A 16,920-nucleotide genomic window follows, 5' to 3' on the forward strand; every position below is an offset into this window, starting at 1 on the left:
ACCATGCTAAGTAAGTGAGTGAATTTCAGCTGGGTCAATAAAACTCATTAATGATACTTACAATGCAAGATTCTGGAATTTAAAGTTAACAAAATAATGATGTGTATTTTCATTTCATACTCAGAACCAGTTTGAGAGGCAGGTATACCCAGGTATATACTTAAGTTATATGTTTAGAAAATGGCAATATAAATAGATTAAAGGGAGTTTTACAGTAATTACTGCTAAAAGAGAGTTTTCAGGGCACCTGGGTGTCTCAGTCAGTTAGGCATCTGCCTTTAGCTCAGGTCATGATCACAGGGTCCTGGGATCAAGCCCCATGTCGGGCAACCTGCTCGGTGGGAAGCCTACTTCTATATCTTCCTCTGCCATTGCCTCTACTTGTGCTCTCTGGCTCTTTCTATCTCTCTGTCAAATAAATAAAATAAAAAATCTAAAATAAATAAATAAAATAATAATGAATAAAAATGGAAGAGCATTTTCAGTAACTAAGAATGGCCAATTTCTAGAATATTAGTAACTAGGTATAAGTCTGTGGAGTTGGAAATTGCCATGTACCTATAATGATACAAAAATAGAAACTGAAATCCCAAACCAAAAAGAAAATGACAGTAGATATTATATTTGCAATGCATACATTCTTCAATCTTCCACTCAATCCATTCTTCACAATCCTAGATTAAAAATGCTATCCTTTTTGCTACGTAACTTGTGATTTGCTAGCTTTATACTGTGCTGAACTAAAATTATTTTACCTACTTCTAACCTGTCCCCCCAGAGTTAAATAGAAAAAAGCCTCATTTTATGACTGTCCTTCAAATAGGTGAAAAATGTTACCATAGCTTTATTTTTCTCTTCTCTGAACTAAATACTCCAATTCCTTCTATAGTTGTGATAAGGTTTTCTGCTCTGTTACTGGTCTGACCACAGTACTTTTTTGCATGACATTTATAGTCTCTAAAGTTGTTTCACAAATCTATCTCAGTTTTCATTTAAAAATGTTTCCAAGGACCTCACAACTCTATAAAGCAGGTTATTAATTAGTTATAATTATTTTATATAATTATAATTTATCTTTAAATAATACATAAATAATATAAATATAAAGATTTTATATTTATTAAAACTGTATTTATAATTTATAATAACTAATTGTAATTAATTATTAATACCACTTTACAGATCTGAAAATGGAGCTTCATACATTTTTAAGAAGTAGGCATTGTTACATGAACACAAACTAGGACTCACATCTAACCCCACCTACTTCTTAGCATACTTATTCTGGTAATCAATTCTTCTTCTGATCACAGAAAATTCACGAAATGCCAAAAAAAATTTGTAGCCTCACATGAAAGAACTAAGAGAAAGCTTCCTTTAGTGTTCAAGCAAAGTAATCAAGGATGCAAATTTCTTCATCTCCAGTTCTTAGCTCCGCCTTTGGTGTAGGATCCATTTTCATAAAAGTTCTACACATATGGTCCCAAGATGGTTATATAACAGTTTCAAGGATTTTCCCATTTTCCCAAGGTGAATGACAATGTTTATATACCTGAAGAAGTTCCAAAATGGAGCCTTCTAGCCTGGAGTCAGAATATGTGTGAATTTTTAGGACTTGTTAACAAAGGGGTAGGACATAATCATTAGCTTGAATAAATAAGGGTTTTTGTCTAAATTAGAAAGTAGGTTAAATCTCACTAAACCACATGGCTAAGAAATAAAAAGTATTACTTTGGGAAGAAAGGAATTGACGCTGAGGAGACACCAATAAATGTCTAAGATGATCCAATTCAGATTTGGAAATATTTCTCTTAAAACATGTATATAGAAATGAATGTGATGCTTCCATCAGACCAGTGAAAGAGAGCATACTACTTTAGCTAAAAATTCTATTTGGACTCATGCACCCCCTCATCACCTTACAGCAAATCCACACTAGCTGTTCAAAGAAATCATTTGCTGAAGCTAAAAGTAATTACTCTTTCTTCTCCTTGAATATTATTTCCTTGAATAATAAGAATAATCTCAGTTTGACACTCAAAAGAAAATCTGATTAATATGTTTTTTTAAAGATTCATAACACCCAAAGCACTATTTGTGGTGACCCCACTATTGGTAGAATGTTCCATTTAAAAGCAATCAAAACTCTAAAAAGACCCAAATTGTGTTGATGGAAATCAAGTGCATTTTTAAAGATTAACATGTCTCTTTAAAATAGTGTTGATTGGGATCCCTGGGTGGCGCAGCGGTTTGGCGCCTGCCTTTGGCCCAGGGCGCGATCCTGGAGACCCGGGATCGAGTCCCACATCAGGCTCCCGGTGCATGGAGCATGCTTCTCCCTCTGCCTGTGTCTCTGCCTCTCTCTCTCTCTGTGACTATCATAAATAAATAAAAAATTAAAAAAAAATAAATAAAAAAATAAAATAGTGTTGATTCTCTACCATCTTATAACCCATTGTAGTTTTCAAGACTCAGCTCCTACATTTGGGGTATTTAAATCTAGTGGAGAAGAGACAGAAATCAATCCTTTAAATATAATATGCCTGGGCAGTGGTGTAGTTATATACTAAATGCCAAAGAAGAAGAGAGAACACTTCAGTTAAACTAAGAAACATAAGAAGATGTTTTTTTGGATTTAAAAAAAGCAAAGTTATTAAATAAGAGTAGATTCTGCAAGTTAGGAAACCATTGTTATTCTAGGGTGAAGGCACAATATGACTCAAGGACCAACACCATCAAATAGCATGATATGTGACCAGCAGTTTGGTACTAAAAGCATGAATTGTGAAGCAGAATAGCAGAAGATGAACTGAGTAGGTAGGGGGACCAGGTCGCTGACAGTTTATATTTTATGTTCTGAAAGATTTATAGCTCACACCAAGTAGCCTGAATGTTTCTATAGGCTATTGAGGCACTGAAGAATTTAAAGCTCATTCATTTTTAATTCCAAATTGAAAGGGGACAAAACTGGAAGCAAAGATATCGATGTAGGAGGTCAAGGTAAACAATCAGAACTGCAGCTAAGTCAGTAAGAGCAGGCAGGCAGGAGGTGTGTATGCTTAAGGATTATTATCAGGTAAAATGGAAAGGTTTTAATGATTAAAAAGGTGTTAAAATGGAGATGAGAGAGGGAGAGTTTAGGAAAATCTCCAGTTCTCTGGATTGGGCAACTTGGTAGACTGTTACCTCATTGAATGAAATAGGAAGTAGAGCAGGAGGGAAGGGTCTTGAGAGATGAGAAGGTGAGTTGGATGCACTATGTGTTCACTTCTACCTAAGTGCAATACTTTTGACAAAAATGTAATTAAGATTTTACATTTAATTAACTACGGCTATCAAAGTTTTATAAATAAAAATTTTAAAATAAACTAATGAATCAAAACTAAGTAAGTCAATACAGAAAAATTATTTCAGTGTTGTGAAATTATCTGGCCTGCTAAGCTAAAATAGAAATGCTATTTCCTTTTTTAAAAGAAGGGTCAGGTGGCAATGCTGAATTTCTTAAAGAAAATTTAACCACTGATTGTAATGTCTGTGGCTTTGGGGGAAACATAACCCCAAATTACAGTGGCTGTGGTTATAAACTATTATGAAGAGCTTCCAACGTCAGACATAGTTTAAGTGTCTGTATGCCCTGGAGTCCTTTTACAGGACTTTGCTAGAACAGCAAAATTAATGACTCTTTCTTTTTGCCCATTTTGGTGTCAATAACAAATGTACTTTCCTTTTGTTAACAACGATTTTCAAGGGACCCAGAATTAATTTAATATGAAAACCAAAAGAGTCAGAGTCATTAACTTTCTTCTCAATATTTCAGAAAAAAACCCTCAAATCTACAATCCACACTATGACTTAGTCTTAATTTATGACCAAGGCCAAACAAAATTATCTCTCAAATAAATCTGGAGAAATATGTGCCACAATCTTAGGGAATTGTGTTTTCTGTCATAGTTTAACATTTATCTCTCTCTTCAGTTAATGTCTGTATTACACAGAGAAAATCTACAGGTAAATTATAAAGCCAAAGCTTTTTGTCTCCCTTACTTTTCTTCCAAGTAATTTTATTTACTTAGGTTTATACTGTTTTTCACTTTGCCACAGTGCATCTTTTCTTTATTTCTAGTGTGTCTTGGTGGCTAAAGATGCTAATCGCTGTTAATTCTAAGTTTTATTTCCAGAATTCTTTTAGTTATTGAGTGCTATGATGTGACCTAAATCTTAGGTTAAAAACACAGTTTCCATGCTTTCATAATGTCATTCCCTTCAATCAGTACTCAAACACTCTGTAGTTCCCTGGACAGTAGTTCTTTAGTCTCTCCAGATCACAATTAGCTGCTAAAGAATGAGGAGAAAAAAATGAATGCTGGCCTCTGAAATCAGAAAGGAGGTGGGCAGAAGATGGCAGGAGCTGCTATTTACACTCGTGACCCTGAGATTCCTAGAAAATGGAGATGAAGCTTTGGCCACTTGAGCTGGGTAGCAGTGTGATACAGGAAGCAACAGTAACTTTAACACCTTCACAGTATCATCTGGAATACAACCATCATAAGTATGAGACTATTTCCACTATTACACAGTTAATCTGAAGTGGCCATATTTTTTCTAGGAAGAAGATGGCTACATTAGGTAAAAGAATGTCATATAGAGTCCTGCTCATCCAGAAGATTTTTATTATTTATGTATTTGGCTTTGATACCATCTCTATGGTTATTAATGCCAGTGTTTGGGCTCCAGCCCTGACAACACACCTGAACTCTGGACACACATTTATAACTGCCTACTCAACATTTCCTCTAGGATTATGAATAGGCACCTTGAATTTAATATGCATGAATTAGATTATTTATCCCCATGAAACTCAACCCTTCTCACCATCTCAAATTGCCATCTAGCCAAGAATTTATTCTGGTAGTTATTTGTTTAAAAAAGAAAGCTTTATTTAATTTGTATTTAAATACAATTAGGTTCATCACTATAAAATATATAATTTGGTAAGTTTTGTCAAATGTAATCACCACAATTATGATTAAGATATTTCTATCACTTTCAAAAAGTGCCCCTTCCTCAACTACTGATTTCTTTCCTCTTAAATCAGTTTTGCTTTCTTCAAAATTTCATATAAATAGAATTTAACATGTACCTTTTTTGAGTCTGGCTTCTTCCCCAATTTCCTTATCTAAGGACCTCTACCACCCATTCTCAGTTAAACACATAACCCTTTCCAAAGCCCATATCACTATATGGAATTGCCTTATTCAGTGTGAATCTTTTTCAACTTAAATGTAAGTTCTACGAGTGCCTTAGGGACATTGTCTATCTTGTTTGGTGCTATATGCCCAGAACTTCCAACAAGGTGGATGTATGGTAATATCAATAAATATTACTGAATACAAAAAGAAATGAAAACAGTCCCTTCAAGTTTTTCTATTAAAACTGATACATTAAATGGTCAATGAGATGATTTTGTGCTTTATTCTAAGATGAGAACATTGGGAGGGGCAACAGTGTAGGGGCGAGTTGCAAGGCCTCTGCAGTAATGCTGTCTGATTTTGAATACAGCCTGTTGTCTCTTCTAAGGAGTTATTGTTGCCTTGAGCAGGTTACATAATCTTCCTAAGCTTTAATTTCTATATCTGTAAAAATGGAGATAATTATGTCTGCCTCTTGTGAGTATTGAATGAGATCACACATGATACAAGGAGAAAACTGCCTGGTACATAGAGGTGAATTAATAAGAGCCAATAGTATTAGATTGATTGCCATCCTCACCACTACTGCTACATTACCATTACGTTATTATTTCCCACAACCAAAGCTGAAGAAAAAACTCCATAAAAATAGGTTTTTAGCTAGTAGCCTAAAATATTTATATAGACTAAAGCCAAGTTAAGTGAAACTCAAACATGGAGAACTATTATTGTTTTCTTTATTGTTAAAGGAAACAATAACATTCTGTCAACTTTTGAAATGCCTAATATTCCAGGTATTTTCCTAAAAGTAGTAACAAGACATTACATATAAATCTGAAACTCACAATTAAAATCTTGTGATTATAAGGGTATTAACAAGTTCAAGAGGCAGAATTTCACATTCCTATCACTAGTAGCCTAGCTTCTATAATTTAGAAATTATATTTCTGGTCCTGCAACTTTGGTAATTTTGGATGATTAATTATCTTCAAGGAATTTTTTTACAAACCAACCTGTAATACTTCATTGCTTTTTATAATTTGCCTTTCTGTAGAATTAATGTGATTAATTAATGAAACGATGTCTATATATTTACTTGAGAATTTTGGATGAATACAATTAAGTCTTATAAGTCATCTTCCTGAATTAATTGTATGATATTTTAGATCCTGACATTCAAGGACAATGATTCTGGAACACATTCCATAAATTACATATTAGGCTAGGGTCTCCCGAGTATAAATATGATTGAGACACTTATGGAAGTTCTCAGTTGAGTAGGACAGTCAAATAAATAGATATTTGAATTTGATATATGCTGTAAGAGAATTATAAACTACAAAATAAGAGTCTAGGGCCTTTTCCCCTCCAACAAATGATAAGTACTCTCTGACTATACGTAATAGTAGGAAGGAAAATAAATGTACATTCACGTATCTGCAATCTTGCTTTTACAGTAAACAGGGCACTTTTAAAAACAGAGTAGTCCTTCAAATATTTCTAGTGCTAGTTTCTGAAGAGCATACATACATATAATATATAAGATGAGGAGGATTATAAATCTTGCGAAATGATCTCCTTTAGTTCTTTTAAATATTTATAATAGCACATTTGTCTTTGTTAAGTCCAACATCAACGTATCTTCCATTGACTGCTTTGGTTTTCCTGCACATGAGCCATACCTTCTTGTTTCTTTGCATATCACAAACTATTAATAAAAATGGACATTAAAATAATACAATATAGGAACTTTAGCAATCAGATTTCCTTCATCTCCCAGGAATAATTTTTATTGCTGTTATTCGTCTAGAAACTTTTCTGACCTAATTCTGCAAAATCTGTATTCCTTGTCACATGTGGCCATGGAGAGCTCTGCTGGGTTAGCTCTGCTGGGTCAGCAAATAATTACACAGCAAATCCTTAAATATGTTGAACTAGATCAGTGATCCATCATTTGCCAAGGGACTTTGTGTGATGGCTAACACCTTTAACACTGCCAGGTTACAACTCTTCCTTAGTCTTTACTTTTTGCTTGAATAGAATCAAAATCAGTTAGTGGTGAGAGATTGGGTCTTCTCAGGTCTTTCCTGGGCATGTGCACAACTTTGTGTATGTGTGTGACCTTCAAGAAATCCAGGTTTATTTTCAGAAGTCAGTACTTTTCAAAGCCATCAATAATGGTCACATTTTCTAAATTTCCCTTTTAAGTTTTCTGGCCAGGGTCTTGTTTGACCAAGTGGTATTTCTAACTCAGGCAGTTTACACAATTGCCACTTCATTGTTTGTGACAAATATTCTGAGGATGGGGCTTTTCCCACTATAAGCAAGCTCTAAGCAAATGGGGACTTTCTGGGAAGATATCAGATGGGTCAACAGTAATGATTCCCTGGAGAAAAGTTTTGTTTGTTTGTTTTTATGGAGCTTCACATTTTGGCTACCCACTCCAGTGGCTTCTACACTGTTGGTTTTCATAGCTACCATGGTTGTTAGACTACTATTATGGAACTAGGGAGAAGGGGACGGGAGTCAAGCAAGTTAAAAATCTATAAAGCTTGCTGTTCTTAGTGAGATTTAACTATTTTTGCTGAATAAATACTCCTTGGGTTGTTGAAGCCTTTGGTTAATATCCAGAGTTCTGAAAAAGTTGATTCTGACATTTTTTGCTAGTGATTTCATTGCCTTCATGGAGAAGAAGCTAATTTGCAGGTATCTTTAGTTTATCACTCCTGAAGTGCTTAGACTCCATTTTAAAGAATATCAGTATTTGCCCAATTGCTTTTTGGTAAGTTAAGTTTATAAGTTTAAACACTTAACTTACCTGACATTCATTTTAGTGTGCAAAGTCCAGAAAGAAATGGGCAGCTAGTTACAAATATTTTCAATCTTTTCTGGGTTAATTAGAAAGATACTTTTGAAAAAATTAAAAAAAAGATACTTTTGAGAATCTATATGGATCATTTCTGCAGAAGACTCTGCACATATATATGGTTTTCATAATTTCACTAAATTCACAGTTTGGGCCCCCTTCCATGCAACTCAGATTAACTATAATTTGCTACAGGAATTTATCCTACATAATTTGTGACATTACCTTTATAGATTTATAAATTACAGAACAATCTTATGTCCTTCTCTATTCCATATTCCATCCTATTCCGTTGGTCTGTCTGTTCTGTATCCATAGCAGTACCATAAGTTTTAATTATGCCAATTATCTTACACCTCAGAGCCTTTGTACTTAACTATTTCCCTGCCTGAAACATTCTTTTCCCAATGATTCAAAAAGTAAGCTGCTCACTTCAATGCAGGCTTCAGCTTAAATGCTAACTTCTTTCTTTCTAAGATTTTATTTATTGATTCATGGGAGACACACAAAGAGAGGCAGAGACACAGGCAGAGGGAGAAGCAGGCTCCATGCAGGAAGCCTCTAGTGGTAATCCCGGACTCCAGGACCATGCCCTGAGACAAAGGCAGACTGCTGAGCTACCCAGGTGTTCCCAAATGCTAGCTTCTTAGTTCTTACCTGACTACCCTATTCATATACTGGTTCCCTGATTCTCCAGACTTTACATTGCTTCATTTAAATTCATAACACTAACCACTACATTTTATTATAGCTTTAATACTTTTTTGTCAGTCTTCTTCACAAGTAGGCATGCAAGTTGTTGAGTATTTTCTTACTACTCTATCACCAGAAATAAGCACAGTCCCTAGAACATAGCGGGCAGTCACTTCAATTATCAATGTGAAAACACTGATGAGTAAGTTTGACCATGTCAATTGGTATGCCTACTGGCCTAAATAAACAAAAGCTATAGAAGTATCATATGACTCCCAAGAAAAGTAAGTTGTCAATTTTCTAGAGTAGGACTATGAAGCTAAGGGGCTAATGGAATGACAATTGTTTGGTTGTAGCTGCTTTAGTACAACTACATGAAAATGAAAGCAGCTGTTTAAGAAAGACTGAATACATTTGACGTTAAGAGCTCACATTTGAAAACCTGCAAGTTAACTAGAAACATTGTTCTTTCTGCTATATATGTTCTTTCTTAATACTCTTAGCCACAAAGCAGTTAAACACCCATATACACACCCACACCACACCAACATACTCTCTTCCTCACATGCACCTAAAATATGCAAACATTTGAAAGAAAATAAAATGTGTTTATTCATGTCATGCTTGCATTACCCTTCACAGTACTCTGAAACTGGCAAACAAATTTTAAAGTATATCATATACTGTAGTGTTTTCTGTAGACAAAAATGCTCCTGATAAACCAGCAGAGAAGTATGCCCTTATGATATATACTTTTCTGTTTGAGTGATGAACATGTGCTGATTTATTCATGCACTCTTGCCCAATTTTCATGGTGACTAATAGCCCACATCTATGTGGGGTTAGAGGAATGGTCTGTGGTCACAAAAAGTTTTAAGTAAACTCTCCCAAATCAGAACTAAAGATCTTGACCTTACTAGCACAGAATTCCAACCAACTGAACTGACAATTAAACATCTTATATACAATACGTGCTCAATATGTATTTGATAGCACTAACAACAGAAGAATTAGAAAGCAATCATTACTCCCATAGAAAAGAGCAAGGGAATAAAAGAATAAAATCTGTCACTACACTTCTGTTTTCTTACCACAACTACCTAAAGATCTGTAACTATGTGCTCGGGAATATATTTAAGTGACATTTTTTTTAAAAGTGCATAACATTTATCCTGGAGGTTAAAAGCACTGACTTTTTAAGGGCTTCATTAAGATTAGATAATGAATCATAAGAAAATCTTGTAGGTTGTTTGGTAAATGTTAGTCGTTTTATCTACATTTATAATGCATGATTGAGTAAACAATGATAGGTAGTACATGTAACACTTTAATCATGGAAAACAAAGTTCTATAAATGTTATTTTTTGCTTCTTATACTTGTTTGGGGAAGATTTATTCAGGTATCTCACTGCCTATGTAACAAAAAAACTAAACATCTAGAAAATAGAGCCATGCAAATTCAATTATGCAAAATGCAAGTACTGTAGTTTTTAATTGTTCAGATAGGCAGATAAGTTATTTTGTATAGGCCATATTTGTTGATATGTAATACTTTTTATGAAACCATGGGGATTATCTGTGAGGTCCTATTATCCGTACAGATATATAGACATATACATTAGACATAATTGATGGAATCAAACTGTTTTCTACATATATTATTTTGTATTAATTGCATGTGTATGTGTACATTTGTGAAAAAAGGAAAAAAAAATTAAACCGAAGATTTATATATTGCAATGCTTAACATAAGTTTGGATTCTGACTTAAAAAAAAATAATAAAAAGATAAGATTATAAGTTCTGGATTTTCAATATCAGTAAGTAGAAGGTACACTGATATATTAAAAAATATTAGTTCAAAATATTACTCTTAAAGGCAAAATAATCAATAGCCACTAAGGTAATTTTAAGATAAAATAAGGAAATTTCATTTTGAGAAAAATAAAAAGTACTTACGACGAGTTAATTTTACTAACCTGACTTATTTTTCTTTGTTCTTGTATAGCTTTTTGAATTGCCTGAGATACTTTTTCTTGATCTTTTGCATGCTCAGTCTTCCATAACTCCCTTTCTTCAGCATGGGCTTTTTCCAAACTTTTTCTTTCTTCTTCTATGGCTTTTAAAACTGCATCCTTCATTGCTTCTTTCTCAAGCTTCAAAACAAATAATGACTCAAGTGAAAACATCTGAATGAGTGACTATATAAGTTCTTGAATAAGAAAGATTTGGGTTAATCTAAAAGGTACAAAACTTGAATTCTATAGGGCTTAGTTCTGACACTGCTGTTTTTATGCATACTTAATAACTGGTGTAAAATCAAATCAATTACTTATGTTTGTACAAATATTCATACATTATTCCCAAGGCACATCTAAACTTCACAGAAACCAAGCCTTAGCTTAAAGTAGAAGTTTTCAAACTATCTGATCTTAGAATCTCTTTACATTCTGAAAAATTATGGTTTACTTCAAAGAGCTTTTGTTTATGCTGGTTATACATATTAGTATTACTATATTAGAAAAACCAAGACAAAATAAAAATATTAATTCATTTTATAATAACATTAAATGCACTGTATATTAATAAGTAATATATTTTATAAAAATAACTGTATTTTCCAAAATGAAGAAGTGAAAAGAATATCTGTGAACCTCCTTAATATTTGACTTAACAGAAGACAGCTAGGTTCTGCATTAAATCTATAGTATGGCTTTTGGTTTAAGTACATAAAGAAAACTTAGTCTCACACAGATACGCAGTAGAAAAGAGAGTAATACTTAGCAGCCAGTTTAGATCTTTGTGAATACTGATGATTCCATACCAAAACCTAAAAAGGGGTAGTTCTTAAAGGGTAGTTGTGCTAAGGAAAATCACACAGTGGCCATAAGATGTTTGTCTTCTGCCACTTTTTCTTTTCTTGCACTTTTAATGAGTCCTTTATTTATGCATGATTTTTTTTTAAAGATTTTTATTTGGAAAGTATTGATTCAGTAAGTTATGCATCTCCTTTAGATGTTGACACATTTCATTATATCATAACAAAGACGAAGGTCACATTTGTTAATATCACCATCAATCTCATAAAAAAGGTCTTTAAGTATCTGAAAGCAGATACACATTTTCCAAAATTATAATTTTGCTTTAAAGCTCAACTTTTATCATTGGCAACAAAAACTGTTAGTTTTCTGGAGATACTGGGCTCACTCTGTTTGCTTTGGAGAAAATGTCTGCCAAATACTAAAGTCTGCATAACCCTCATTATTCAGTAAAATGGTTTTCCATGAAAACTGTTGAAATAAGAATTTCTCTCAAGAAAACCATCATATTTTGGGATGCAGTAAAGTCCATGGTCTTCCCACTTGTGATGCCTACACTTTTCTTTTTCTTCCAGTTAGCCACATTTGACACAAGTTATCAACGCTGAGTTACCATTTTCTAAACTCCTGTTTTACTCTACAATTCTTCTCTGAAACTACTCTCTTACTATGTGCTCACCAATGCTCTCCATTTTGTTAAATCCAAATAATATTTTTTTGTTTCAATCACTATTTTTCTTGACATCAAAGTGACATTCTACATAGTTGACTATTTCTGTTTTCCTTTTCTTTTTTTGCATAACAACATGCTGCTTTTATTTCTACTTATATGGCTGACTCTGTTCAGTTTTTTCTAACTTCCTTTTTTCTCTGGATTTTAAATTCTGGAGTGGCTCAGATCTTACATCACTTGTTACTACTCTATACTCTCTGGTGAGGTGATTTACATAACAATAATTTCCATGGTTACTATTACCACCTATCTGCTGAATAAAATAAACCGTATTAGCATTTTCAGGTCATTTCTTTCTCTGAGTTGCCAGGGGTAGATTCAGTTGCCTACTAGCTTTGTTATCTGAATAGATCACGATCACCTCAAATTCTATACCAAACAAATAGTACCACTTTCCATGTTGTTTCCGAGGCAATACTTCTGGGGGTTCCCAATCTGGCCTCCTTCTGTATTATCCACACCAAAAACAGATGCTGATTCTATCTCCTATTTCTAGACTTTTGTCTATTTCTTTCCTTTAAACTATTACCACCACTTTATTTCTGCTACTCACTATCTTTTAACACAGACTTTGGACACACTCTATTAATTCTTTCCTTGCCTCTAGCCTTTCTGCTTCTAATTTCCCCCAAATTAATGTAAATTTTAATTATGTCATACCTACACTCAAAAATTTCGATGTGTCTATACAGAAGTACTATCCATATATGTATGATAATTTAATGCATTCCACTTTCCTAATTGGTAATAAGTAATACTTATGTGATTGTAAATTCTTTAAGAAAAAAGTCAGTCATCCTTCAGGTTTTACCCCTGGCACGGTGATTTGCAAATACGAAACTTTCAAAATATTTGCTCACTAAATTTAAATCTAAATCTCAAAAGTTAGTGCTATGTATGTATGTGTTGGCATATGTATATTTAATATGTATGGATACACTACTTAGGTATTTCAAAGTTGGCTTTAAAAATCACATATCTTTTTATAAATATATATACACATACACACATTATTTGTGATGATGCCTATTAATACCAAGTGCTGAGATGCCTGGGTGGCTCAGTAGCTGAGCATCTGCCTTTGGCTCAGGTCATGATCCCGGCGTCTTGGGATCGAGTCCCACAATGGGCTCCCCACAAAAAGCCCGATATTCTCCCTCTGCCTATGTCTCTGCCTCTCCCTGAGTCTCTCATGAATAAATCAATAAAATCTTAAAAAAAAAAAATACCAAGTGCTTACTATCGTCCCAGCAGATATTCTCTAACAATAATAATCTAAATATGTGGTATTTTGATGGCATTCTAGTCCTGCATAATGTTAATTTAACAATAATAAAGATAGATAGCAGCATCCTAAGTTTAACAGGAAAAACAAGAAAGAAAACAACTCTTTGATTTTTCTTAATGAGGCTTTATACACAAAAAGTAGATTGACTATACCACTGATGAACTCAGTTTTTTTTTTTTTAATTTTTTTTTAATTTTTATTTATTTATGATAGTCACAGAGAGAGAGAGAGAGAGAGGCAGAGACACAGGCAAAGACAGAAGCAGGCTCCATGCACCGGGAGCCCGACGTGGGATTCAATCCCGGGTCTCCAGGATCGTGCCCTGGGCCAAAGGCAGGCGCTAAACCGCTGCGCCACCCAGGGATCCCATGAACTCAGTTTTTAAGTTCCACTTACTTACAAAGAAACCCATTATTACAGATAGAAATACCTTTGCAGCAGATACTAATGCCTCTTTATTTCTTTGCCTTTCTTCTTCCAAACATTTTTCCAGTATATCCTGAAATGATAAGACAGTTGGGTAGACAGTTAATGTATTATTTGAGGTAATTATTTGAGGTAATAGAAAACATTCTTTCTACACTCTGAACAAACGTCAAGTATTACCTTCTGTTCTTGAGATTGCTGAATCAAAGCTTCCTTTATTTTTTCTTTTAATAGTTCCTTCTCTGTATCTAGCATTTCAAGGAGTCTCTGATGCTACAAGGAAAGATAAATAAATTATGATTATGGCTCTGAGACCAATAATCTACGAACAAGGAGAGCACTGGTGGAATTCATTTGCCTGGTTGTACGGAAGTAGTCATTAGAGGAAACAATGGGTAGATTGCTAAAACTAAGACTTACAAGAAAAAAAAGCCATTGAATTCACCTTTTGCCAGTCAGCCAAGAGACCTTTTCGTGGCCCCAAACTCAGTTAAGTATATGACACAGGATCTAACTTAAGCATAATTATTCCAAATTGGAAATGAATTAGAAAATGATAAAATGTCTTTAATTAAAATTAAATTTAGAAAAACTACTCACTAAAATTATTAATTTGCAGCAAAAGAAGCAATCAGATAATAACAAATGTTTATTTGATGAACAACTATCATTTGTGTTTCTAGTAAAGCACTGTTAAAAAAAATGCAAGATTTATTATTATTCTCACTCCAAGTCTTTACTATAGATTCAGAAAATAATCAAAACAGTCAAAGGAATTTATGTGATAGCCAATGTTACAATATGCAGAATTCATGCATTTACTTTTACTGCAATGTGCTAGCAAAAGAGCACCTATAAGCATAAGCCAATTATCATGGATTGGGCATTTGGAATTAAGAGTTTTCTAAGATAATTCAACTTTTGTAGCCTCAATATCTTCAACACAGAGAAGCAAGATACTTGTTCTGGAACAGTGCTCTTATGAGGAAACAAAACAAAAAAGAAAATATATATTCCTACTTACATAGATTTCTCATTCAGTTACTAAAGCTAAAGAAAAGTATTTTCATTGATTTCTCTGATTTTGAAGCTTCCTTTAAATAGGGTCTTATTTGAATACCCAATATTTTAAAATGGATCTCTGTTTTTCAAAGCTGTTCTGAGTTAAAATATCTTTTAGGGAGGCAGTCTACATGAAGAATAAGTGACAAAATAGTCATGTCTAGTTAGGAGAACATATGATTCCTATTTTTAATTTTAATGTTACTTTTTACCTTTATTTTTCAAGAATAGGAAAAATCACAGATCTTTTTCCATTTAAAACACACCCAAACTGTGATACAAATCATGACTTGATTATGAGAAATTATTGGTACCACATGAATTTGTGAAAAGCAGCTAACACATCAGCAGACTTACCATATGCTATATACTGAGACTTTAATTTTGTGTTCTATGTAAGTCTAAACGCCCACAAATATCACTGAATCAAAAAAAAAATACCTAATCCTACTTAAAATACACACATGAGAAAAAGTTTAAAAATGGTATACTAGGCAAATCATTAGATTTAGAAATGATAAATACAATTCTTGAATGAGGCCAAAAACATTCAATTTAGGCATTGAGGATAGGAGTAAACATAACGAAACTGAACCAATAAAAACTATTAGAATTAAACTAAAAAATAAACTTTTCAGAGTCATTAATAACTTTGAAAATTATTTCTTCTTAAAAAGAATTGTTATGTTAATAAGTCAGAATAATAGAAATCATTGTCATTGATTGTAAGTAGGCCAAGTTTCTCCAGTGGCCCAAGAACTAGTTAAGGAGGGTAGGTTACCTAAAATGGCAACACAATGTTTAGAAAATTCATTCTTGAACATTATTTCTTCATTCTGACAATACACTATGATGGAAGACTATTTTTGAGTTATCTTCTAAAGAATACACTCAATATTACCATTGGAAAGAAGAATCCTATGTAAAATACACTCTAAGTAAAATCATTGATCTACTTGAGAAAATATAACTAGGTTACTGACTTTTCTTATACATATAGGTAATAAATACCTAATATTTTTGGAGCATTTTTGAGGTTTCAGGCATTGTTAAAGAGCTTTACATGTAGTTATACATTATATTCCCAACAAACTGCTAAATCAGGCAATACTCTTCTCTGTTTCAGACCATCTGGGCCTTAGATCTGGGCCTTAGAAAAGCTATGTAAATTGCCAGGTCTCTAATGAATCACTTTAGCAATAATCGTATCAGTATACTCATTATCAACAGGAATAATTACCTACTAACTAAACGTGGCCTCAGTTTTACCTACATGTTACGCAGTAACTAAAAGCTTCTTATTAAAAGTTGTATGTCAGGTAAAGCCTCGCGCATTAGGCTTTAAAAGAATTTTACTAATCTATACTTCTAATTTTGTTCTTTTCAGAATAACATTAAAATAAGATCTTCTCTGAAAAAAATTAATATTAGGAGAGAGGATTCAGAAAGATACTGACTGGCATGTGAGAAGTTAACTCTCACAAATTAAACATAATTTATAAAATGAATAACCCACAAGTAGCTAATCAAGAATAATATAAACATAAAATATATTATTTTTATAAGAGTCTCATATGCTGATTGTGAAAAATGCAAAGAAGTAGTGAAAATCACCCAGAATTTTATCACCCAAAGGCAAACATCCTTCAGGAGGGCTCTCTACATAAATATACAGCTCCACGTAAACATTTTATATAATAAGCTTATAACTACTATAGTGTTTTTGAACTCGACTATTATTTCTATATAAACATAATTATGCCATTATTTTTATTACACTAATTATACATTTCACATGTCCTATTTATACATATGTATGTTTACAATATTTCTCTTTTAAAAAAA

At 33.2% G+C, this 16,920-nt stretch overlaps 1 protein-coding gene across 3 annotated transcripts in view; it reads right to left on the reverse strand.

The window, feature by feature from the left end:
- The window catches only part of CCDC91 (coiled-coil domain containing 91), a 326,884-nt gene that overhangs the window by 64,999 nt on the left and 244,965 nt on the right, over window positions 1-16,920 (reverse strand). For all 3 annotated transcript variants that reach the window (XM_072765661.1, XM_072765662.1, XM_072765663.1), the window contains exons 9-11: window positions 14,194-14,286; window positions 14,018-14,086; window positions 10,727-10,903 (exon numbers count right to left, since the gene is read on the reverse strand). In XM_072765661.1, coding sequence (XP_072621762.1) covers window positions 10,727-10,903; window positions 14,018-14,086; window positions 14,194-14,286 — 339 coding nt within the window. The remainder of the gene's footprint in view (window positions 1-10,726; window positions 10,904-14,017; window positions 14,087-14,193; window positions 14,287-16,920) is intronic.

Source organism: Vulpes vulpes, chromosome 8, assembly GCF_048418805.1.
Source record: "Vulpes vulpes isolate BD-2025 chromosome 8, VulVul3, whole genome shotgun sequence".
Classification (NCBI taxonomy): domain Eukaryota; kingdom Metazoa; phylum Chordata; class Mammalia; order Carnivora; family Canidae; genus Vulpes; species Vulpes vulpes.